Source organism: Rhamphochromis longiceps, linkage group LG17, assembly GCF_057381845.1.
Source record: "Rhamphochromis longiceps isolate RC_006_pf linkage group LG17, R_longiceps_female_GT1.1, whole genome shotgun sequence".
In the NCBI taxonomy this organism is placed as follows: Eukaryota; Metazoa; Chordata; class Actinopteri; order Cichliformes; family Cichlidae; genus Rhamphochromis; species Rhamphochromis longiceps.
The window spans coordinates 11,679,992-11,706,945 of NC_140573.1; the positions used below are offsets into that span (position 1 = coordinate 11,679,992).

Below are 26,954 nucleotides of genomic sequence, written 5' to 3' on the forward strand. Positions count from 1 at the left end.
TTCAGAGCAGGGAGCGGTCCTCCTTGAATCGCTACCTTATCGTGGTGGAGGGGTTTGTGTGTCCCAGGGATCCCAGGGGCTATGTTGTCTGGGGGCTTTTGCCCCCTGGTAGGGTCTCCCATGGCAAATTGGTCCTGGGTGAGGGACCAGACAAAGAGCGATCCGGGCAGGGTAAACTGTTCCCTCAATATTCTTTTCATAAGGGTCTTATGAAAAGAATATCGAGGGAACAGTTTACCCTGCCCGGGATAGGGTTACCGGGGCCCCACCCTGGAGCCATGCCCGGGGAGGGTGCCCGAGGGCGAGCGTCTGGTTCCCGGGCCTTAGTCCATGGGGCCCGGCCGGGCACAGCCCGAAGAGGAGAGATGGGCCCATCCTCCCGCAGGCCCACCACCCGCAGGAGGCGCCATAGGGGTCGGGTGCATTGTGTGCCGGGTGGCGGCCAGGAGCGGAGGCCCTGGTGGACTGACCCCCGGCTGCCAATACTGGCAATAGGGACATGGAATGTCACCTCTCTGGTGGGGAAGGAGCCTGAGTTAGTGCGTGAGGTTGAGAGGCCTACATTGACATTGACGGCTAGATATAGTCGGGCTCACCTCTACGCATGGCTTGGGCTCTGGAACCAGTCTCCTGCAGAGAGGCTGGACTCTGTCTCAGTCTGGAGTTGCCCCTGGTGAGAGGCGGCGGGCTGGGGTGGGTATTCTAATATCCCCTCGGCTTGCTGCCGGTACGTTGGGGTTTTTCCCGGTGGACGAGAGGGTTTGTTCCCTGTGCCATAGGGTCGGGGAACGGGTCCTGACTGTCATCTGCGCTTATGCGCCGAGTGGCAGTTCGGAGTACCCAGCCTTCTCAGGGTCCCTGGGGGGGGTGCTGGAAGGTGCTCCACCTGGAGACTCTGTTGTCCTGCTGGGAGACTTCAATGCTCACGTGGGTAACGACAGCGAGACCTGGAGGGGCGTTTTCCCAATAGCTTAAATATATTTACATTCCTTATCAATCTCACCACTGTTGTTTTAAATGAGGAGTCCATCATTCCCGTGGCCATGTCATAGTCCAAGGGTTTTGGCTTGCTTTTCAGTTTTGGTTTCATTGGTTTCTGTTTTGATTGGCTTGTTATCATAACCTCCCTGAGGGGAATTCTGCAAACAAAGTCACATACAGCCAAGTTTCTTTGAGTATTAGTTGCCTCGCCAAAACCTAAAACCCCAGTTGGAGATGATTGGCATCTCAACAGCCAGGTATAAAAAAGAGATCCATTGTCGTCACATACAGAACTCTGACTTTAAGCACGACCTAGCTCCATGTTCCTCTTTGTCTCATTTGGGCTATTTTTTTTTTATGATGTGACAGCTGGACTACATGCTCTAATGATTTAGAAGAAATTATTATTATAATATAGGTTAATGTACGTGGTTTCACATTATTGTTATGTTGCATTTTTCCCCTAACTGTTCAGTCTTCCTACTAATGCTAACAGAATAATGTGACACAGAAACAGCAGTTTCTGATGAGCAGTTATACGCATTAACTGGAATAACATGGTTTAAAGAAGGACAAGTATGGACATTACAATGGCCACTTCCTACATTTTTGGACTGTGGAATGATTCAGTAAAGAAGGCTGGAGGCTTTTGTTAAGGTTCTTTATTATATGATTATACTATATGATTATATGATTAAATTGTTTAATTATTTTCAGATTTATATTTTTTCATTTTTATATATATTTTTTTATTTTTACTTATTTTCTTGACAACACGATACAAAGTAAGATTTTTTTTAAAAAATCAGTTTATTATTTATACATTTACTCATCCACCCACCACAACATTATGAATTTCATTCTCTTAAGATAATGCAATCTCATATTTATCTTCTTCTATTTCTATCTTCTAAGGTAGAATAAAAGTGAAATGTCTTTGTGAGAATCCATGTTCTCATTTATGTAAGTGATTAAAAAATTCTCTTATACTTATGTTACTTTGAACACCACAGTTGACACAATATTTTCCCTAACCCAAATCAATATCTTATTTTCACTGTTAAAAACTCCAACTCTTTTTCCAAAAAAAGAAGAAAAGGTTGAGAACAGTACAGCCAAGCTCATATACAAACATAATGTTGTTTGTATATGTGGGTAAGAGAAGCTTAGTGTGACACTTGCCTTAGTGAAACATCACTGTTGCTGTCCAGCCCCTCTGTGCTCTCCACTGGACTACTAATTATCTGCCCCTTAACTTCTTCATAGACAATGTGACAATTAAAACTTTATTGCTGAATAATCGCTTTGCCGAGCACTGGGGTTTAATGACAGCAGGTGTTAAGAAGCAAATGAACCCTCTGCAGCAGAATTACTCTCAGCAGCTTGGACACTAATCACAGGCCTTGTTTTAGAGAGATAGTATTTTACAATGTCAGGCTCAGACTGGTAGACCTTGGGATAGGATGCATACCAACCACAGGGACAGTGCCTTAGCTCAGATATATTATTTTGTAATTAAGGAAACATACCACTAGTTTACACATGAAAATCACTTTAATTGTCACAAGTCATACTAGAAGACTCAACTGGGGTTTTCTCAGAAATCTCCTACCATGTTTTGATCTTGAGCTAATGGTATTAGGACAGACTGTTGACTCATTTACATTATCATTTTTAAAAATCTATCACTTACCCAGCTGTGTTACTAGTTATTTACTTGTTTTGATACATGCATTGGAAGAATACTATCTCTATATCTGTAAGTTTCTAGACATTTCTTCTCAGGAGTATTATACTACTACGGGAAGAAAACTACAGCAAAACAAGAATATAGGGGAAAGACTAATGAAAAAATTGTATATAATTCTGCCTAATCTGAATCTCCACAGACGAGTTCACTAGAGTGCAGATTCCGCAACATATCACCTTAATTTAACAACACCAAAAATAGTTTTGCTATCGTAGGTTTGCAACTTGGCATTTTATGTTTAACTTCATGGTCAAACTGACAGATTAGAATGTCTTCAACATTGCAGATTAGAGGAATCAAGGCATGGGAATTTAAAGTTCACCAATTATGGTGAAAATGAGTATCCTGATTTTTAATCACGATTATTAACTGATTTTAGTGACAAAAATGGTTTTATAGCATGGTCATATAAACGTTACACTGCTTCAACATCTGACATTCCTGTTAATATAGAAATTATGACAAATATTGTTGGTTTTTAACCTAATTTAAGTCCACTTATGTCTTTGATCAAATGGAATGTTATCACTGTAAGATGGACATGCTGATGTGGTCTAAAAGAACACTTCTGAATGAACGTCCGAGTTGATGTTGGATAGTTCACATTAGCAACCACTGGATTGTTTTTCTTGGCCTTTATGCATTCATCATACTGTAGTTTGTAGTGAGGTTCAGGTGGTTACGTAATTTTTTTTGCTTTGTAACACAGACACAGAGCCTGACATGCACCTTCCCAGAAATGTAACTTGTCTCCTTCCTGCATTTCAGTAAAAGAAACTGTTGTCCAACATGTGCAGTCCAACATGAATGGTTTAGTTTCACTGAAGATGGCAAAATGCAGACACACCAGTGCACAAGTATGAATGCAAACAAAGACATCACCAACTGCGGCGTGGGCTCTGCAGGGATATAACTCTTTGTGATTTAAGCTTTAGTGGGAATGCTCTTCAAAGTCTGTGAGTGTGGAAAACGAGATTCGGCCTACAAGTATGAGTTTGATAGATTATGTTCTCCCACAATGCAAATCAAAAAAGAAATGAGGGAGTAGCTCAGTTAAATCAAATTATATGTAAGTAAATTAAGGGGGTTGTTGGTGTTCTGAACCAGATTGCTGGTGGTCTCTAAACTCATCCAGCTGCCAAACCACATCCACCTTAATGGTTTTTAAAAATCTTTAAACGTTAACGGTTTTTGCTAATCTGAAAATGTAGACCAAAAAACATACAAAAATACCAAACACTTTTATGCAAGCCATAAAGCACAACCATGTTTACATGAACTATCAAAGAATACTCATGATGTGCAAAAGAGGATACAATTAGATTCCAATGGCCCTATGGCACTAAAGTAAAAGGTATAAATATACAGGGTGGGCCATTTATATGGATACACCGTAATAACATGGGAATGGTTGGTGATATTAAAGTCCTGTTTGTGGCACATTAGTATATGTGAGGGGGCAAACTCCTCAAGATGGGTGGTGACCATGGTGGCCATTTAGAAGTCGGCCATCTTGGATACAACTTTTGTTTTTCCAATAGGAAGAGGGCCATGTGACACATCAAACTTATTGGTAATGTCACAAGAAAAACAATGGTGTGCTTGGTTTCAATGTAACTTTATTCTTTCATGAGTTATTTACAAGTTTCTGACCACTTATAAAATGTGTTCAATGTGCTGCCCATTGTGTTGGATTGTCAATGTAACCCTCTTCTCCTACTCTTCACGCAATGATAGCAACACCGCAGGAGAAATGCCAGCACAGGCATCCAGTATCCGTAGTTTCAGGTGCAGCACATCTCGTATCTTCACGCTATAGACAATTACCTTCAGATGACCCCAAAGATAATCCAATCCACTTTCCAGGAAACTGTTCATCTAGGAATGCTCGGACCTGGCACACAAAATGTGGTGGTGCAGTATCTTGCTGGAAAAACTCAGGGAACGTGCCAGCTTCAGTGCATAAAGAGGGAAACACATCATCATGTAGCAATTTCAAATATCCAGTGGCCTTGAGGTTTCCATTGATGAAGAATGGACCCACTATCGTTGTACCCCATATACCACACCAAACCATCACTTTTGTTGTTCCAACAGTCTTGGAGGGATCCATCCAATGTGGGTTAGTGTCAGACCAATAGCGGTGGTTTTGTTTGTTAACTTCATCATTCACATAAAAGTTTGCCTCATCACTGAACAAAATCTTCTGCGTGAACTGAGGGTCCTGTTCCAATTTTTGTTTCTGCAAATTCTGTGCGCCAATCTGGGTCATCCTCGTTGAGATGCTGCAGTAGCTGGAGTTTGTAAGGGTGCCATTTGTGAGTAGCTAATATCCGCCGAAGGGATGTTAGACTAATGCCACTCTCCAGTGACATGCGGCGAGTGCTATGCTGTGGGCTCTTGCTGAATGAAGCTAGGACAGCCACTGATGTTTCTTCGTTAGTGACAGTTTTCTTGCGTCCACATTTTGGCAAATCCAACACTGAACCAGTTTCACGAAACTTAGCAAGCAGTTTGCTAACTGCTTGGGAGCATGGGAGATGGGTGGTCTCGTAGGGTGTCTTGCATTGAAATCTGCTGCAATGACCCGGTTACTGCGTTTACCCGATATCAACACAATTTCGATCCGCTCCTCATGTGTTAACCTCTTCGACATGTCAATGGCTGTGAACAAAGAGGAACTTGTAAATAACTCATGAAAGAATAAAGTTACGTTGAAACCAAGCACACCATTGTTTTTCTTCTGACATTACCAATAAGTTTGATGTGTCACATGGCCCTCTTCCTATTGAAAAAACAAAAGTTGTATCCAAGATGGCCGACTTCTAAATGGCCACCATGGTCACCACCCATCTTGAGGAGTTTGCCCCCTCACATATACTAATGTGCCACAAACAGGACTTTAATATCACCAACCATTCCCATGTTATTACGGTGTATCCATATAAATGGCCCACCCTGTAGTGTAGCAAGCTTGTAAATGAATGCCCCGCCACACCGCACCCCCTGGTGGATACACAAGGCATCACGGACAGTTTTACTAAATGCCACTTGGGGGCATTACTGTACCTGGTTGCATCATCATCATATTTGTATCTAGCACCATCCATCACCATGCAGTACTCAACAGTGAGCAAACTGAACTGTGAATGGCCTTGTCAGTAGAGTTTATTCAGAGGCCCACATGCACAGATACATGGTTGTCACTAACATAATAACCTCACCGTCCCCTTACCATAACCAACTAGCCACCTAACAACCAATTCTGACTTCAACCCTAAAACCAAGACTTAACCTACCTTTGTGATGGTTGAATAGGTGGAGACCCATCAAAATGTCCTCACTGTGGTCTACAACTCAGACGTGCCCCCTTAAGCCTTCTAGACAAGAACACACACACATACACATACTTTACTCACCTCTGCAGAAACTTTACAAAATTTAAATTGAGAAGCTATGTATGCTTTATGAATCTCAATAAACCAGCCAAGTACGTCTGTTTGTCAGATGTGCTCATGTCATTATGCAAGTCACAACTTGAGGTCTTTGCAGTTAATACTTTCCCCTCCTCTCCATCTATCAAAGAGCATGCTAAGCAGACAGAAAAATGCAGCCAACTCTGGTCAAATATTGACACACAGCTCCTGTTGTGACACTGTGACTGTGGTAAATTACATTTTCACACTATAAAGTAAATAACCCCTCCGCAGTATTAGAATGGCTTTAAAGAAATTGCCGTATTCACTCTTTAAGTTCCAAGTATTTGAGGACAAATTCTTTAACTATGTAGCTTTATCAATTTCAGACTTAGTGCTTTCGCACTTGTATGCTCTTTTTAGAGAGTTATTTCCAATTCCAGTGGATACAGAAGATAAAAGTTGGATGAAATGCAGAGAACAGCCCTTTATGGTCATATGTCAATGATCCTTTTCTTTAACTGAAAGTTTGTGCATTATAAGATAAGATAAGATAAGATAAGATAAGATAAGATACGATAACCTTTATTAGTCCCACACGTGGGAAATTTGTTTTGTCACAGCAGGAAGTGGACAGTGCAAAAGTTATGAGGCAAAAATTAGAATACAATAAGAATAAATACAGTACACAGCTGTACAGAATAGAATAAAATACTATATACAGTAAAATACAATAAAATAAATATACAATAAGATAAAAATAGAATACAAATACAAATACTATATACAACTGAGTAAAAATACAACGATGACAGAAAGGATTATTGCACTTAGTATTATTGCATATGTATGGATGTGTGTGCTTGATCAGTTAAAGTCTTTATTATGGAGTCTGACAGCAGTGGGGAGGAAAGACCTGCGAAATCTCTCCGTCCCACACGGTGGGTGCCGCAGTCTCCCACTGAAGGAGCTGCTCAGTGCTGTCACAGTCTGCTGCATGGGGTGGGAGATGTTGTCCAACAGGGATGACAGCTTAGCCGCTGTTCTCCTGTCACTCACCACCTCCACTGGGTCCAGAGGGCATCCTAGAACAGAGCTGGCCCTTCGGATCACCCTGTTCAGTCTCTTCCTGTCCCCAGCAGAGATGCTGCCGCCCCAGCAGACCACACCATAAAAGATAGCAGAAGCCACAACAGAGTCATAGAAGGTCTTCAGGAGTGGGCCCTCCACTCCAAACGACCTGAGTCTCCGCAGCAGGTACAGCCTGCTCTGCCCTTTCCTGTAGAGGGTGTCTGAGTTATGAGTCCAGTCCAGTCTATTGTTCAGATGAACACCAAGGTACCTGTAGCTGTCCACAGCCTCAATGTCCATACCTTGGATGTTCAGTGGTTGCAGTGGAGAATGCTTGTGCCTGCGGAAGTCTACCACCAGTTCCTTGGTTTTACTGGCGTTGATCTGGAGGTAGTTCAGCTGGCACCAGTCCACAAAGTCTTGGGTCAGACCTCTGTACTCCTTGTCGTCCCCATCAGTGATGAGGCCGACTATTGCAGAGTCATCAGAGAACTTCTGCAGGAAGCACTGGGTGGAATTGTGGGAGAAGTCTGCAGTGTAGATGGTGAAGAGGAACGGAGCCAGAACCGTTCCCTGTGGGGCCCCCGTACTGCAGACGACCCTGTCCGACACACAGCCCTGAGTCCTCACATACTGTGGTCGGTCGGTGAGGTAGTCCAGGATCCAGGTAGTGAGGTGATGGTCCACTCCAGAGTTCACCAGCTTGTCCTTTAGAACCGAGGGAAGAATGGTGTTGAAGGCACTGGAGAAATCAAAGAACATGATTCTCACAGTGCTTCCAGCGGTCTCCAGGTGAGCGAGGGAACGATGTAGGAGGTGAATGACGGCATCATCCGCTCCAATGCCAGGCTGGTAGGCAAACTGAAGTGGGTCCAGTGATGAGCTTATTAGGCGCCGAAGCTGAGCCAGGACCAACCGCTCCAGGGTCTTCATCAGGTGGGATGTCAGAGCCACCGGCCTGTAGCTGTTGAGGTCCTTGGGGCGTGAAGTCTTTGGCACTGGTACAACACAGGAGGTTTTCCAGAGCTGTGGGACTCTTCCCAACCTCAGGCTCAGGTTGAAGAGGTGCTCCATCACCCCACACAGTTGGTCCGCGCAGGACCTGACGACCCTCGAGCTGATGCCATCTGGACCCGCTGCCTTCTTGCCATTAATCCTCCTCAGTTCCCTCCTAACCTGGGTGGTTGAGAGAGACAGGCTGGAGCCTTGTGTTGAGTGTGTATTGGATGCTGCAGTTGGGGGTGGGGGGGAGTGAGCAGGGTGAATAGAGGAGGTGTGAAGTGTCTGAGGTGGAACAGCAGCAGTGGGGGTGGGTGAGTCTGCAGCCGATGTTGCAGACTGCCTCATGGCTGAATCAAATCTGTTGAAGAAATGATTCAGTTCATTTGCCCACCTCACATCCCTCCCAGGCAGAGAGTTCTGCTGTTTGTGGCCCGAGATGGTTCTGAGGCCTCTCCAGACTTCACCAACGTTGTTTTGTTGAAGCTGGTTCTCCATCTTCTGCCTGTAGCTCTCCTTCCCATTCCTTATCAGTCCCCTCAGCTCTCTCTGCACCCTTTTCAACTCCTCTTTGTCTCTGGATTTGAAGGCCCTCCTCTTCTGCTTGAGGACGGTTTTAATTTCTGGGGTAATCCAAGGTTTGTTGTTGGAGAAACACCGTACAGTCCTAGTAGGTACAGTGTTATCCACACAGAAGTTTATATAGTCAGTAATGCATGTAGTAAGGCTGTCGATGTCCTCTCCGTGGTCATCACAAATCACCTCCCACACAGTCGACTCAAAACAATCCTTAAGAGCCTCCTCGCTCTCCTCTGACCATCTCTGTACTGTGCGGGTGGCTGGTGGCTCCCTGCGCACTAAGGGCTCATACACAGGGACAAGGTGCACCAGGTTGTGATTATACTTTGTAAGTTTCCTGTTAGACAAGATTTAAAAGTACTTTTGATGTCTTCTTGATGATCTTTACTAGGGAAGTCAAATGATATTTCTTCATGGATTTGTATTTAGTAGCCTTCTCCGATTAAACTGGATGCATATGTAAAAAATAATAAAGTAAAATAAATAAACTTCGAAGTGCTCTGAAAATCCCTGACTTAGACATTTCCTATGTTATGACGAAACAGTGTCATCACTTTGAGACTGAGTTCAAAGCAACGCTGTGCTGCAGATGCATGCCTCTGTTCCCTCTGCAGCACTCCGTATCGTTGCCAGTGTGTAGTTTGAAAATGAAAGTGCAAATTACATTCTTTGAAAACATAATGGGCCTCTTTTTATACTTGGTAAAGATGTACTCTCTCCCTTGAAATTATTTTTTTGTTTTTTGCACACTGCAGTTACAACTCAGTGGACCAAAATTTATCGAGAACCTAAAGTGATAGTAAAAATGTCAAAGAAACAGAGGCTCCCGAACCTTAAGTTTGGCTCATGTACTATTAATCTGCCTAGGTGAACAGCTATTGCATGTCTGTTCATCATGGAAAAGGAACCCCACTTTTCCATATTAAAATAAGGTTAAAGGGCCAGGCAATAGAAATAATGTAAAAGTTGTCAGGGAGACCTGATAAATGTGATTCTGCAGGCTCTTGTCATTTTGGTACATTGCGTCTACATAATAAAGTATTCACATTAACAAAATCTAATTAACATGATCAGTGCTCTTATTTGAGTTATCAAATAAGCATTTGTAAAATAATGCAGTCTGATACAAGAACAAGCAGCAGAAGGAAAAAAATCTGCTTCTAATAGTTTAATAAGACAAGATCACCTGCAAGACTTGAGAATGCTTTATTTTGATAGATAAGTTAATTAATCTATTTATTGCAGAAAGGAATTCTAACGGTGACAGGATTTAGGACGGGGAACTACACCCACACACCTGGAGTTTAGACATTGGTGGTGGTGAAGGTGAAAATTAAGGCTTGGAAAGAGCTGTGAGTGACTTGGGTGAGGCAGAGATTCTGAAAGAGAGAATAACAGGAAAGCACTTAGATTTAAACCACGCAGAGTCAAGGATGACTGGCTTAAAGAATGTAGGCAAGAAGATGATTGGACTGTGTAATGATGTCAGTATTGAGTTTAACAGCGTGGGAAAGTCCAAGGGAGTTACGATCGTCCTTATTGAACTTTTTTTAACTTATTGAACAAGCTTCATTAATATGACTCGTAATTTAATTCCAGAAGTACATTTTAGTGAATTGTAGACCAATGCTCCTAGTTTTAAATTGTGGATAAGCATATGTACAAAATCGCCAATTGATGCTCCCCTTTTCCTGCTGTTAACACAAACCAAGCACGTCCTGTATCTCTTTGAAATTAAATAGATAATACACAGAAACACATTGTTGTTAAGTGTATTGTTTAGTTAGGTTAGTACACCTCTCTGATTGTCAAGGACTTGAACCTGCTCTGGGTGATTTGTATTTATAAGTAACTTGTCTTTTACAGTTTTATTTAGAGTTGAATTTTTCACCAAGTGCTTAAGTGCTGCCTAAAAATGTCTCCAAGTCCTCCAGTAGATATTGTGAGAGAAACAAATAAAAGATCTTACAAGTATAAAGTGTTAAAGTGTCTATAAAGTGAGTGTTAATTCTTCCAATATTACCGTACTAGCTGTTCCAAATTAAATGTTGCAGTACAACAACAGGCGTTGTTCCGGTAGCACTATTGGAGGCATGACACTTGATCCAAAACATTTTTCTCCTGGCCTTCCCCACCAATTTTCTTATATGCCTGGCAGCTTTTGAAACATGATAGCAGTAAGACCTTTCCAGAGAAGAAAAGCTTCTTGTACACAGAAGGCACGATCATGGAGAGAAACTATCCAAAAAATAAATAAATAAATAAATTTAAAAAAAAAATAAAGAAAGAAAGAAAAAAAAAAAATATATATATATATATACTGCCAGCTCACTCTCTTTTGTCAACTGCCTCCAGTCTTTAAGTACCACCACAGTGTGTCCCTCTTGTCCTGGAAAACATAAAACCACACAGTGATCCCTTGTCCTGTCTGTCACGTCTTGCTGACAAATAGTAACACATAACACTGTCACCAGCATAGAGGGAGAATTCATCATTTTATTTGCAGGGTGGCACATTTCCCCCTTTAGTCATCGTTTTCAGGAACATCAGTGGAACAGAAGTCAGATAATAGCCCCACTTTGGACCACTCTACCTCAGTCCACATGGGATCTGAGTTGGACACCTGATTACTGCTACCAGGTCTCTAAAGGTCCATTTCTTTTACTCAGTTGACCAGTCCGATTACTTACTACACAGCAAAAATGTCCTGAAGAGTCATGAAAGAAGAATGTGTATATGTACACGCCATTGCATAATGAACGCTACATTATTGTAGAGGCCAGTGATGATCTTAACAATCCATAGCTGCTCTAAAAACTACTGAACAAATAACACTGAAGTTGTGTGTATTGTTAGGTTGCTTGTTACAGAGAAAAGCAACAGTTGTTTTTTTATGTCATCTTTTAAAATCTGGATTTTTATACTAAAAGTTTCACAATAACAGAATAATCATTTCCAGGGAATCAATTCCTAAGACATGTTGAGGATTTGCCGTGTTAAAGGTACAGGTTTTTTATGTTTAATTAATAGAAATAGAATATTGCACTCATAAACATGCATTCCCAATAGTCCAATTACTTTGAATTTTATAGTCTTCTTGCCTATTGGTACCATTTGCACTCGGCTAAATCAGCTTTTAGTTCATGTGTCAGAGGAGGAAAATAGTGGCGAAAGTATGAACATTACTTTTATTTTTATTGCAGAAAAGGACAGGAGCACGATGGTAAAGTGGAAACTACATCCAGGACAGAAACAACTACAACTACTACTACTACTGCTAATGTAAAGTGGATTACCAGGTGTTACTCTAAGGAGGAAAACCTGCCAAAAAACAGACGGAGCAGTGGAGCAGCCAAGGGAATAGAACGATATAAAAATGTATGACTAAAACATAATTTATTATACAGAAAAGGTTTAAAAACAAATAAAACAACCCTGGCCACGGAGAACACAGAGTAAAAACCAATAAAACATAAACACACTAAAAGTCCAGTGGCGTCACCAAGGTGTTAAAGTCCAGCAAAATCGGAGCGGGCAAGGAAAGCCCGGCGGCGTCCCCGGCCGTCCTGTCAGTCTCTCCGCTGTGGAGTGCTGGAAAAGAGAGGGGCAGCGATAGTCACTGTTCTTTCCAGTGGATCAGGATATTGCAGCACGATATGTCATGGGACTTACCCCGGATGGGCAGAGCTCCTAACTCTGCCCGCCGCTTTTCTATGTCACGTCAGCACTGTGGTCTCGCCGTAGGAGGTAGGGCGCTGTCCCACTGCCAACTAATCCCCCACCGTAGCATCGTCTGGCATCAAGCTACTTCAGCAGCAGCACAGCTCCCTCTGCCTCTCCGCTCACTGGCCTTCATATGCCGTCGCCACGTACTGCTGCACCAAACCGCACCAACCGCCACCATCTACTCCGCCAACTCTGCTGCTCCCTTCTCCTGACCTGCCAGGCCCTCTTATTGGGCCTCTGTGACCTCCCAGGTGTGCCAAATTAGTAATCAGGGAGGGGCGGAGTCTCTCCAGGACAAGTCAACAATAAATACAATAAAAGCATGAAAAGCCTAGTTAACTTGTTCATTTCCACCCTGTGACACTAACACAACTGACAACATGCTAATGCTAAGCCAGCCAAGAACGCAGAGTGAAATCTGATTGAATGTCTCCCTGACCCAGCAGCCAGACCCTGAACGTCAACTGGTAACAAACAAATGAGCAGAACGGCTGCAGCCTCCATTTCTACCTGTTCACGTTTCTGCAGTAGAATCATTGTGGGAATCGCTTTGAAGTGTGCTGCTGGCTTTGTGTTTATACCTAAATACTAAGAGAAAGATCACATGTGTGCCCTCATTAGGATAGGGACTTGTTCTGGTGAGGATGTAGCCTCAGGTGTATATTATTTTTGAATAATAACCCCAACTCTGATCACAAATAAGAGGGGAAATATCTCCAACATGTACAAACATTTGACCGACAGCATGAACTTAATTTGCACAAATATAATTGTAATGTCTGCTTGGCATTAAAGACATGCAGTTAGTGGGGTTAGGTTAATTGGAAACTCCAAATTGCCCATAGGTGTGAATGCATGAGTGAATGTGAGTGTGAATGGTTGTCTGTGTCTACGCCCTGCGACAGACTGGTGACCTGTCCAGGGTGTACCCTGCCTCTCGCCCTAAGACAGCTGGGATATGCTCCAGCACACTTCACAACCCTGAAAAGGATAAGCGGAAGTGAATGGATGAATGGATGCTTGGCAATATATAGACTAGTGTGGATACTGGTTAGAAAAACTAAAAATATCCTGGAGAAGGTGAGCAAGAGAAGCCCAGCATAACTTAAGACTTCAGGCTGAACTCCTGGATGGGATTTTATACATCAAATCAAATCAAATCAAAATGTATTTATATAGCACATATTAAAAACAACAAAGTTGACCATAGTGCTTCACAGTCAGTAAAAGCATGAGACAATTAACACTAAACAATAAGAAAACAGGGAAGGAAACAATAGGTGACAACACAACAAGCCAGATAACAGCCAGCTAGCTAGAATCAAAAGCCAAAGTAAAAAGACAGGTTTTAAGACGTGATTTAAAAGACTGGATATACTCAGCAGTACGATGAACAGGGAGGTTATTCCAGAGTCTAGGTGCTACGGTTGCAAAGGCCTAGTTCACCTCTTGACTTCAGTCGAGACCTAGGTTGTGCTAGGAGCATCTGATTGGAAGATCTTAGTGCTCTATTGGGATTGTACAAATGGAGGAGTTCGGAAAGGTAGCTGGGCGCTAAATTATTTAGAATTTTAAAAGTGAACAAAATAAATTTTACAATCTATACGATATTTAACAGGGGGCCAATGTAAGTTGGCTAAAATTGGAGTGATGTGTTCATAGATTCTAGGACTTGTTAAGAGACACGCAGCTGCATTCTGAACTAACTGAAGCTGGTAAAGAGAAGAGTGTTGGAGGCCCAAGTAGAGGGAGTTACAGTAGTCCAGTCTGGATGTGATAAATGTGTGGCTAGCTTTTCAAGGTCCTTTAAAGGAAGGAATGGCTTTGCTTTGGATATCTGATGCAACTGGTAAAAACGTTTTTTTACCACAGTGGAGACCTTTTTCTCAAGTTTAAAAGCTAATATTTAAGAGCTATCCAGGAACACTCCGAGGTTTCTTACAGTGAGTGAGAGATGGCTAGCAAGAGGGCCTAGGGCATCAGCTAAGTGGTCTGGCAGAATGTGACTATCAAAAACTATGATTTTGGTCTTATTCTCATTCAGTGTAAGAAAATTATGTGATAACCAAATTTTAACTTCATGCTGAAAGTTGAACAGAGGTTGCAAAAAAGCAGACACATCAGATTTCAAAGGTGAATAAATCTGGATATCATCGGCATAACAGTGAAAGGAGATGTTGTATTTTTTTTTTTAAATAATCCCAACGGCAACATGTACAAAGAGAAAAGAGCAGGACCGAGCACGGACACTTGAGGCACAACACAATAAATAGGGGTAGAGGCCAAGGAGTGTTGCCCCATAGCAACACCCCACAGCAACAGAAAACGACCTCTCTGAGAGGTAAGATTTAAACCAGGATAAAACCGTACCTTTAAGACCAACAATATGTTCCAATCTTGATAGAAGATTGTTGTGGTTATCCATGTCAAAAGCAGTAGTCAAGTCTAGTAAAGCTAAAACCACAGAATCACCAGAGTCAGTGGTTAAAAGAAGATCATTAAAAAGTCTAAGTAAGGCTGTCTCTGTGCTGTGGCGAGTTTTAAAACCAGACTGAAATTTGTCATTACAGTTTTTCTCAAATGCTAAAACACATGTCACAAACGTTTCCACCATGTTTCCCAATGTCTAAACACAACACCCTTCTCTAAAGCTACATAAACACAACCACACCTTCCCACTGCAAAACTCAAACTCCCACACCAAGAGAGCAGCTCGAAGCTGTCAAAACTGTAAACACTATACACAGCATTACACACTACAGCAAAACAATTGAAAACACAATGCTCAATTTGTGAGAAGGTTCTTTGGTTCATAACTGCCAATGCATATTTTCACAAACTGTACAGTAACGGATCGTCATAGAACCCTGCAGAGGATTAGGCATTTAGATTTGTGAGTTTCACATGAAGACTATAAATCTATAAAAACACCCTGCATGTATGTACACTACTGTAACACAACTCAATGCAAAAACAGAATCTATCGCACACAACAGTACTCTCGGAAACATGATCAGGGTGTGAAGTCTTTTTATTGTCTACACGGTCATTTTACAGTATTACACACAGTCACTGTGCGGCATCATGTCGCCGAGCTGCATTGGGCCACATCACCTCATCCACATCACAGGCTATATTGTCCCTTGCTAGGCACCGCGGGAAAAACGCCCTGGAATGGCGAATCCATCCCTGGAAGGCCTCCACTGGGATGTCAGCACAGGCCAGCTCCATTGCCCGTACGAGGTTCTCTCTTGTGTATGGCTGTCTGTCATACACCTTCCATCTCCATGATGAGAAGAACTCCTCTATAGGGTTCAGGAAAGGGGAGTAGGGTGGCAGACAGACGTTTAAAAAGTGGTCACTGTTGGTGGTGAACCACTCTCTGATTTGGTGTGTGTTAGATTTGTATTGTTGATTGTCATTTATGCTTAGAAATATTTACTTATATATGCTTAGAGTTTTGTAATTAGTTGTAGATTGGTAGAGGTTTTGATCCTTGATAGTCTGCAAACTTTGTGTGTATTAGACAGCACTTTGGGAGCATGAGAGGTCATACCGTGTCTTATTATTTTATGGTAGGATTAACGTAGTTGCGTCTGTTCTAGTCTAAGTGCTCTTTGTTTAGATGAACTGCAGGACTTCCTCACCGTGTTATCTAGGATGAACCATCTAGGGTGAGGGGGAGGCTACCCTCTTCCTGACCAAGAATGTTTGACCCTTTGATCAGCAGTCCACACACACACACACACACACACACACACACACACACACACACACACACACACACACACAGGCAAGGTACTCTTTGTTTGTATGTAGACGTCGTATGATAATGAACCTATGCATATTCATGTAACCTCAATAAAAGGACAGTGTATGGGAGAACGGACGAGAGCTACTGGGGTCAAGCGAAGGAACGGCGTTTGTCCGGTTCTCTCCCGTGCACGAGTACCATGAAGAAGTTTGCCTACTTGTGTCTTGCTTAGCAGTGTAATTATATTGTCTTCAACGTTCCAGCGGATGGGTTCAAGCTACAAACCTAACATTAATTGGTCCTTCGATGCCGGATCCCTGGGATCGCATTCACCGAGGGGGGGGAGGCACGCTGAAAGACTGATGTCAGCCAGGAAGTTCCTGTGGATTCGCTGTCTGTCTTTCTCCTCGATGAATGGCGATCGGCGGGATTCAGGCTGATATTACACGCTAAGCAACGCCAAGTAAGTTTAAAGAGGCCGACTCTATAACCGTGTCGTTGTGCAGTCTCCGCCATTTTGTGAGGCGTTGAGAAGTTCGCTGCTTTGTGGAGCGATAACTGGGTTAGTGTCCCGAAAAAGAAGTTTTGGTTAAATCGCCCAAGGGTCCCAAGCGTCCGGTGAGTGTCCGGTTTTGAAATCGCCCTGGGTGTGTGTCCCGAGCGTCCCTTCATTGGGTTTTGTCGCGCGAGTGGGTGAGCGTCCCACAACTGGGTCAGGGTCCCGAGCGGTCCGGTGTGAGTCCGGAGTAGGCCTATTTTGTGTTGTTGTCATTGTTGTCGTCGTCGTCGTTTTTGTTGTTGTTGTTGTGTGAGTGTGTGCGGAGCAGAACACGTGGTCTGTAACACCGACTGTTGTTGTTATCATGGGTTTCTAAGCAACCAAGAGTGAGTTAGAGGGAGAAAGACGTTTGTGCTGGACTTTGCTCCTGGCAGCACAAAGTATTTATGTATAAAAGAGAGAGAGCGAAGGCTCCACAGCTGCGTGGGTGCACGCGAATGCGGTCGCGCGGGTTTCACGCGGACCTGAGCCGTGCGGTTAATCGCAGGCTTATAAATGGAAGAGATTCAAATGTTAGAAGTTTTCAGAAAACACACCAGCCTTGAAGAGCGTGTGGAAAAGGCCAGCCCACATCAGCAGCTGTGCTCTGGTGGGTGGCTTTCCCCCCACCCCTTCCTGACACAAAATGTTAACAGCCTGTGTGCCAAACCATTGAGGTGGATAGTTGTTAAAAGTAACCTACATTAAACTTGTGGTTGCTTAAATTCAGTACAATGACATGTGAGGTGAAGTGATATAGGTAAATATTTAAACTAATGAAGTGCATAGAGGCACTTGACCTGTGTGGAAGACGGTCGTCTTGTTATGAGCCATTGTTGAGATATAGAGCACATCTGTGAAAACAACTAATATGCTCAACCCTGTATGAAACATCTAAAAATACATGATGGAGAAGCTGTGTTGAATATGTAAGTGTAAGACTTTGCCACTGTGGGCAGAGCATGCAACTACTGTGTGATGTCGCGTTGCAGTTTTGTTTTTGTTTTTTGAGCTGATGAGCAAGCTACACATTATCAGATCAAGAGCTGTCTGAGAACTACTCAAAGAGAGGGAAACAGAGAGTGTGCAGCGTTTCCATGAGCAGTTTTTCTGCACCTTGACTCGTGTGTGTGTGTGTAGCATCAGCATCATGTTTTTGTTTATTTGTTTTGTTGGATTAAAAATAATTAAATAAACTGGTGATCATGCTTATGGATCACCATGGCACATATCTCCAGCCATATGGTTTATTTATGCAGATGAAAAAGTGAGTGTGAATGTGTCTGACATCACAGTGTTTTTGTGCGCTGTGTAAAAGTAATTGCCTTTGATTGTGAGTGAGAGCGGTGATTCTGCAGGTCACCAGCTATTGTAACGAAAAAAAAAAAAAAAGAGTGAAAAAGAAAAATCATAGGAAAAAGGTTTTGTGTTGATCAGCCAAAAACAACTACAATTTCATTTTCTGCTTTTAAGAAAAGACTGTTCACAAAAACACACACAGAGAGAGATGTGTGTTGATTAAGCAGTGATGATAATAATGAAATGTCTTAGTTTGTCACTTTCAGGTGAAAAGCAGACCTGAATCAATTTTCCACATGCAGCGGTCGGAAGAAAGTTATAGTTTAACATCATTGGAAACATGCAGGCCAAGTTTCTGGCTGACTTATTTACAGTGCCATGTGTTTCTCAACCTCACAAGCGAGCTCACTCCTCCCTGAAGATAAGGAATGCAGCTCCAAAGCAATAACATGATAAAGAGACAGCAGCAAGTCCTGAGCACAAAAAGTCCCAGCAAAGCAGCAGCAATGTGGATAAACAGCAGCAGAAGAAGAAAGCAAACCCATCTTCCTGTCTGATTGGTTGAATTTCACGGAGGGGCGAGCAAGATGGCAGCGTGAAGAGGAGTTTTTGTTTGAGTTCTCAGCACGAGACACTTATTTGATGTCTTTCTGGCCTTCGGGACTTTTTTTTGGAGATCAGCACGCTAAACTTGCTGGATCTGAGGCCAGGGTCTGCGGCGGCAGCATGTTGAAATGCTCAAAAAGGACTGAGTGACTCGGGCAAGCCACATGCGGCTAGCGACATGAAAGAAATGGACCCTTCATGATGCGTTCAACGTGCCAGCGCTGTGGTGGGAAAGGCTCCATCATAAACACGCCCTGCGCCGAGGTTCAGGCCAAGAAGAAGAAGACGATGACTTCCAAGCCCAAGAAGGTCGGCCTCAGCGTGGGCGAGCTGATTGTGAAAGCCGTGGCCGCTTCCAAGGAGCGCAACGGCCTGTCTGTGGCCGCTCTCAAGAAGGCTCTGGCTGCCGGAGGCTACGATGTGGACAAGAACAAGGCCCGTGTCAAGACCGCCATCAAGAGCCTGGTGGCGAAGGGCACCAGGACCTCCGGATCCTTCAAGATGAACAAGGCTACTGAGAGCAAAGCCAAGAAGCCCGCCGCAGCCAAAGCCAAGAAACCGGCAGCAGCTGCTAAGAAGTCGCCCAAGAAGGCAGCAGCAGCACTTCAGCTACTAGACAGGACAAAGCTGAAGGAGAACTGCCGGGACTGTTGAAGAGGGAGAGGACAAAAGAGTGAGAGGACAACAGAGTGAGAAGACTAGGTGAGAACACATAGGAATTATTTAATGTGGGAAATCAAAATTTGGGTTAGCAAACCTGGGGAAAAGAAAACTGACTGCTTAAGTTGGAAAATTGAGACGGAGTCTGAAACATTGCGAAAATAGAAACATATACAAAATCACACACACACAAGCAGAACATGCATTAACCCTACTAACAATTCCAAACACAAAATGACTCATGAAGACTCATAGCACATTAGTTAAGAAATGATTAAATAATAGCAGAGAAATGTGTAGGAAAGGCAGCTTTAAGAACATGCTCTGCTGGAGATGCAGCTCCACAGACATGCATTAGACCTGCCTAATAACACAAACCCATGCAATGAAAATTAGCTTGTTATCTTTCATCAGTGTTACAATAGTGTCAATTTAGCAGACACTTGTTATCAAATGCTGAATTTATCCTAAAGAAAAAAATTGACTCTCCAAGTTGCAGGACAACAGTTTAACTTTTGTGAGAAAAAAGATCCTGGTTTGACCAACCAGTGATCAGACAATAAATTTAGTTGTTAAAATGGTAAATTGGGAGAAGCTTCCTGTTTGATTGAGGCAGCACATGTAATTTACTGTATGAGGGAAATTGTCTTTTGTGATACTATTTTGAACATGCTTTTCTGTCGTCCTGTCAACTTAGTGGGTTAATAGCTGATATGCAAATTAGTTGATCAGTTTTAGATTAATGAAAGGTGACTGAATTCTAGTATGAGTGAATGAGATGTGTTGGAGTTGTTGTGTGTTGAGTGGAGACTCTAAAACACTGAGTTTCCTGCTTTGATGTGCGAGTGAATCCTGTATTTAGATACACAACTCTGAATACGTCAGAACAGACTGTTTTGTGAAGTGCATGACAGCATGTCACATGTTTTATGATGAAGGGAAAAGGGAAATTGAATAAAATAGATCTGTGGCCTAAATGAGTGAAGAGCACAGACCTGGTAATTAAACTCATAGCTAATAAGACATTAGGATTATGTTGTGTGTTGTGCAGCTGATGGTTGATTTGGAGTGAATCTAGCTGATGATTTTTCTTTTGGTGTGAAGTTGAGCCTGCCGATTAGTATGATGGTATGATAAACCATGCTAATGGTATGATTTACCCTCCTGAGATGAGGAGCTTGTGTCATGACTTAACAGGGCCTTTTTATTTTGATACTTTCACAGTGCACTGAGAGTTTGGTTTGATAATCTGTTATTTTTTATTTTTCATTTTTGAACAAGCACTGATTTTTGCTTGTGAATTTCTTTTCTTTGAGCAGATCTGCAAGTCGGGAATTAAAAGCGTTACACGTCGTCAAGAAAATTGTTGCAAGTGAGTTTCTCCACATTTAAAATGGGTTCAGGAGAAAGCCACTTATTTGGGACAATTAGGAAATGAGAGTCCCCCCCAAAAAGGATTCAACGAGGAAATCCAGTCTAAATTATTTTTCTTTTTGAAATAACGTCGTTTTGCTGAGCGTGGAAACGAATGCGATGATAATTTCCACAATTAGCAAAAGAAGGAACCACTGAGTGAATGAGTAAGAATTTTAAAATATCTGACTGACTGACTGAACATGATTGTGTGAAGCTAACCCCCACCTGACAAAGGTGCAGATGAACCCATGTGTTTCCTTTTACAGGAGCAGAAAGATGACAGCAACACTCGAGGTTGCATGATGATTTAACCTTTTAAATGCCATTTTCTGTGTCTGTGCATTTATCAGGTGTGTTATTCATAGGCTTGAGTTGCTCACAGAGATATCTGTGACAAAGTATGCATACGCCTGCGCAAGCGCTAATATTTGCATTTTCTTTTCTTACAGCATGCCAGTTCTTCATGTGAATTGATGATGCGATTTATACCAGGACAACTGGTTGATGTTTTTTCCTACTACAGGATTTCTGGGTTTATGTGTGAGGAAAACTGTGTTTACAGGTTATGAGTGGTGATGCTGTTGCATTGTGTTGATGGGAAAATGTGAAGGTTACTTTGATAATGTGAATAACCTGTGTGAAATTTCCTGTGTTGAGAACTGGTGTTACTTCTTTCCACAGCTAGGGTTGACTTTATGGTGTTTTTATGGCACCTCTGTAACCTGTTGACCTGTGTCTGACCTCTGTCTGACTACAGTCAATGTGTATTGCTAATGTTAGTTTCTTTGAGAATGCTGTGGAAGATTCAGCTGAACCGGACAAGTGACATGAGTAAAACAAATAAGAGATACAGTGTTTCTGGGATAGTTTGATATGGGCTCATTAGCTGGCCACTTTTGAGCCCATAGTAATATATAAGTGGAGTGACTTTGCTTAAGAGCAGTCACCGATTACATTAATGTTGCCTGAGTACATGGGATAATCCATGTCTGAGGCGACTTATGAAAATAATTGTAGTTTACTGATTTGAGAAAACCTGCACATGACACTTGTCTTGCTGATGTTGAATGCTTCTTGTCCTTATGATACAATTGTTTACAGGTATGAAGTTTGATTTTACTTCCAGATTTTGTTTTCCAGGCCATGATGGTGTGTATGCAGGCTCCTGGGAGAGCCAGGTGTTAAGCAAACTTAATATGCAAAGCACACTAACATTTTCATTGCAGGATTATGGGTCCAGGGTGGTGCTGCTCCAGGGGAGGAGATGCCCTGATGTTGCCTGGGATATGATCTAGCTAATCTTTTTCTTTAAGACTGGAATCCAGGTTTGGTGAGTTGACGCATGGGTGTGTCCATGCGTCAAGAGGAGGGGTCCAAGGATTAACATTAAACAATGTTTTTTATTATTGTTGCAGTGATTTGTGTGATTAGCCGTTTTATTTACAAATATTAAACCTATGCAAGTGGTGCACCCATGTTCAGATGAGGCTTTGATGGCCTATAAGTGAAGTTCACTGAACTAAAGAATGTGGTTTGATGATTGTTGACATACTCTCCAAATAGTTTGTCTTCCTAGCAAGGAAATACAGGTGCAGCAGTAATCTCCTGAGAAATCTTCAGAGGCCCAGTGAGAAGCGCATAGCTGACAGGACCAGGCAGTGGTTGAGGTCAAAGATCAAGCTGATTGGGGCCCATCATGAAATCAGACCTTGGAGCCACAGCAAGGACCATGAAACTGCCTGCAAAATAGAGGAGAGGATTGTCCACAAGATGGGAGAGAGGCTTCAGGAGGATCAGAGATCATCTTCAGCACAGCAGACATCACACAGAGAGCTGTGCTACTAAGCTTCCAGGAAATCAAGAGGAGACTTCCCACAGCAAGATTTTAAATAAAATGAAAGATTCAATATTGACGCTGAGGAAGACGACTAAGGTGTACGACGTGCTCTGCCTTAAACCTTCAGCAGCGTTGGAACATGAAAACTCGTGGGATGAGGGGAGCGTGCCAAGCTCCATCGACAGCGCAGAAGGAGTTCGAGGATGACATCATGATTCTGTGAAAGCACAGGAACCAGAAGCTATGGTGGTGATGACAGCAGTTTCCTATGAACATCACCTAATGCTGTGCCACTATACTGTGCATACGATGACACTCTGAAGGCTGCTGGGATCATAACAGCAGTAAGATGACGGAACCCAGCACCCTTTCCACAGAGAGCTTTTTCTGCAGAGCGTGGACAATGGCAGAGTCATAAATATCCCCCTCACAAGACGAAGGTCTGAAGTCAGGTGATGGGGGCTGGTAAGAGGCCATAAAACTAGAGTGCTGAGAGGTCTGCAGCTTGGAAATAGCTGAGACCCATGTTGACGAACAACAAAACCAACTGGTATGTTTGAATGTCTATTCTACATACATTTGGACTCTGGTCCTATGGACAGTGATGGAAACAACTGGAAGAGACATTCATGACGCCCTGCAGAGCTTAAACCACTCTGCAGAGAGACATGTGATGTGCACACCCGGAGGAAGCACCACCAAGCTGAGATGTTTTTGAAAATGTTACTTTTTTAGTTTCACTATTAAATTAACAATTTCTTTGGTTGCTCGTAAGATGCAGTTTGCCATGAGATGAGCTCAATGAATGGGGTAACTGCTAATACATTTATTAAACTGTGTACCTTTTCAGTAATTTAGGGTGATTTGACATATGCTGAGTATAAAAAGGTTTGCATTGAAACTGTCAGACATGAGGTATTCATACCTGGGAACTTTTCAAGCATAAAGGTCAAAAAGGGGGGAAATGTTAGATTTGTATTGTTGATTGTCATTTATGCTTAGAAATATTTACTTATATATGCTTAGAGTTTTGTAATTAGTTGTAGATTGGTAGAGGTTTTGATCCTTGATAGTCTGCAAACTTTGTGTGTATTAGACAGCACTTTGGGAGCATGAGAGGTCATACCGTGTCTTATTATTTTATGGTAGGATTAACGTAGTTGCGTCTGTTCTAGTCTAAGTGCTCTTTGTTTAGATGAACTGCAGGACTTCCTCACCGTGTTATCTAGGATGAACCATCTAGGGTGAGGGGGAGGCTACCCTCTTCCTGACCAAGAATGTTTGACCCTTTGATCAGCAGTCCACACACACACACACACACACACACACACACACACACACACACACACACACACACACACACACACACACACACACACACACACACAGGCAAGGTACTCTTTGTTTGTATGTAGACGTCGTATGTTAATGAACCTATGCATATTCATGTAACCTCAATAAAAGGACAGTGTATGGGAGAACGGACGAGAGCTACTGGGGTCAAGCGAAGGAACGGCGTTTGTCCGGTTCTCTCCCGTGCACGAGTACCATGAAGAAGTTTGCCTACTTGTGTCTTGCTTAGCAGTGTAATTATATTGTCTTCAACGTTCCAGCGGATGGGTTCAAGCTACAAACCTAACAGTGTGTCTTGTGGAAGCGGACGTTGTCCCAAATGATCACATACATGTGATGTGCTAGCCTAGGATGGTGTTGTTGACGGTCCAGGAGGATGTCTTTTAGCTCCTCTAGGAAGGTGAGGAGACGTTGGGTGTTGTAAGACCCAAGGACAGCATGCCGGTGGACAAGCCCCTCCGTACCCATAGCTGCACAAAGAGTAATATTACCCCCCTGTTGGCCAGGAACCTCAGTGATGGCTCTCTGGCCAATGATGTTACGGCCCCTTAGCCTTCGTTTCTGGAGGTTGAAGCCAGCCTCATCCAGGAAGAGGTACTCATGGGGTCTGGCCATCGCGTCCAACTGCATTATCCTCTGTGGAACATGGAAAAGCGTACAGGTGTTCAGAACGGTCAATCAGGTAGCACAGTATTGTCCAGAAGTAATGTAGGCCACTAAGCAACACAGTATGTCCACTAACTGTACTGTGGACATGGATGTATACGTACTTGCACATACTCGTAACGTTGTCCTATGTGTCGCGCAGAGTTGCGCTCAAAGGGAACCCTGTAGACCTGTTTCATCCTCATCTGTTGGCGCCGGAGAACTCGGTCTATTGTGGACACGCTGACAGCATCAATGTTCTCAAAGTTTACATTATCTGCAATGACTTTGTCTCTGATCTCTCGGAGTCTAATGCAGTTGTTCTCACGGACCATATCTGCAATGAGGGTTTCTTGTGCTGCTGTGAATATGGCAATCCTCCCACCTCTATGTGGCATTCTTTCAGCTCTAAAGAAAGAAACATGTGTTGTCAATTGACTGATTTATATGTAAAACTACATGTAAGGTAACAGACCACTTTCACAGGCCTGTAAAACTGTAGTGTGACAAAGAAAGCAATAGCGTACTATACCTGTTGTGTTGTCTAAATGCCTTGATAATGGTGGCCACGGTGGACCTACTCAGGTTTGGATGTACTCTTCGTCCCGCTTCAGCCATTGTCATGCCATGGACAATGACATGGTCAATTACTGTTGCTCGCATATCATCTGTTATGATGGTGCGAGGTTGTCTTCTTCTCCCACCTGGACCTTCTCCTCTCTCTTGTTGGCCTCCTTGTCTTCCTCCTCTACTCCGAACTCCTCTTCTTCTTAGGCCTTCACCTCTTCCTCCTCTGATCTCAACCCCTCTTCCTCTTTGGCCTGCAGCTCTTCTCCTTCCGCACGCTTGAATGCCTTCATCCATTGTGATTGTTTGGCATCTTCACCAAACTATGCTTTCATAGGTGGGGTCACATCATTAGCAACAGGTGTCTTCAATTTTGAGTCGTTGTGTGTAGTGACTGACGCCAGGTGTGTTCCCTGTGTTCACAGATTGGTGACTGTGGCAAGCATTTTGCATCACATGGGCTTTCATTTGAGAATATGAGCAGAGTTGTTTTGCAACATGTGTTTTGGCAAGGAAAAATGTGTTTAGATTTATGAGTACAGAGGGTTGTGTTTTGTGAATTGTGTCTTCATGTGACATGTGTTTATGGTACTGGAATATGGTGGCTACATTTAGTAAATGTGTTTAGACTACTGGTCATTTGGGTTACAGGATTGGCTTTTGTGTTTTAACATTTGAGAAAAACTGTAATACCATTTGCATCTACAAAGGTCTGAAGTTGTTTTAGAACTACCTTTTCCAATATTTTGGATATAAAAGGGAGTTTGGAGATCGACCTGTAGTTAAACTAACACTTTTTAAATGTCTATTATTTTTTTGATGTTGTGCATGGTCTTCATTCTCTTGCGCTTCGACACACACTGACATCTGAACAAGCAGTGAGGGGCCTGCGGGCAGAATGGTCTTAGGGTTGTTGCTCATCACTGAATGTGCAAAGTGACACACAGGAACAGGAACATGAGAGACCCACTTCTGCGACTCAATTATATAATGGATGCATTAAGGTTGACTTAATTTTTAAAGCTTCCATTATTCCTTGTATTTTGAGCGAGTAGTTCCATGTCGCGTCAACAGAGAATACAGCATGTCAGCTATGGTGTGCTATACCCTGTAGAATCATAACTGCATTGATCTGCTGCTGTAACAAACAGTAAAAACCTCCATAAACCCACAGGGAGTCCGACTTCTCCAACTATACGTACCCCGCCCGATAGCATGTGTTGTCATTGTGTCAAAATGAATCCAGGGTTTCCTGAAGATGGGTGAGTCATAGAAGCGTAGGAAAGCACTGACAAGCTTTGATGGCCCCCTGAATCTTTAGGTCAGAGTTCATTGCTATTTATATGCCGAGAACGAGCTCAGCTCTCCATCCTCAAAGGTCAGTCTCATTAAACTCTGTCGTGAGAGCAGAGTGGGCCAAGTTTTTCAGACATGCCAACACGCAGATTTCTGCTTTTATTGCTGGGCATAAGTAAGCAGTGAGAGTGGTTTTACATGTAAACAGTTTAATTAAACCCCATTCATCAGCAGTCTAATAATTTGCCGTGCAACTGGTGTTGAGAAAACCATCCAGGTTAAAGCTAACCTGCTATGTTACTGTGCAACAATCTTATTTGCTGTTTTGAGTGAAAAATCCACATTTGGAGGTTGGAGGTGTCAGTGGTGGAATGAGTCATTTCTCTGCTCACTCCAGAGACCTGAATTCAAGTCATACATATTCACTGATTTTTATGCTCTGTTTGCATTACATTGAACAT

The 26,954-nt window shown here is 42.8% G+C and overlaps 1 protein-coding gene and 1 pseudogene across 1 annotated transcript; one reads left to right on the forward strand and one right to left on the reverse strand.

Moving 5' to 3' along the window:
* The first annotated feature begins 17,656 nt into the window (after window positions 1-17,656).
* LOC146649351 (histone H1 pseudogene) lies at window positions 17,657-20,118 on the forward strand (annotated as a pseudogene).
* Window positions 20,119-24,267: 4,149 nt separating this feature from the next.
* LOC146649352 (uncharacterized) lies at window positions 24,268-25,895 on the reverse strand. Its single transcript, XM_085387499.1, has 3 exons — window positions 25,163-25,895; window positions 24,756-25,038; window positions 24,268-24,621 (listed from the first exon to the last, which is right to left on the reverse strand). The coding sequence occupies exons 1-3, from the start codon at window positions 25,492-25,494 to the stop codon at window positions 24,268-24,270; spliced, it is 969 nt and encodes a 322-aa protein (XP_085243625.1). The 5' UTR covers window positions 25,495-25,895.
* Window positions 25,896-26,954: the final 1,059 nt, after the last annotated feature.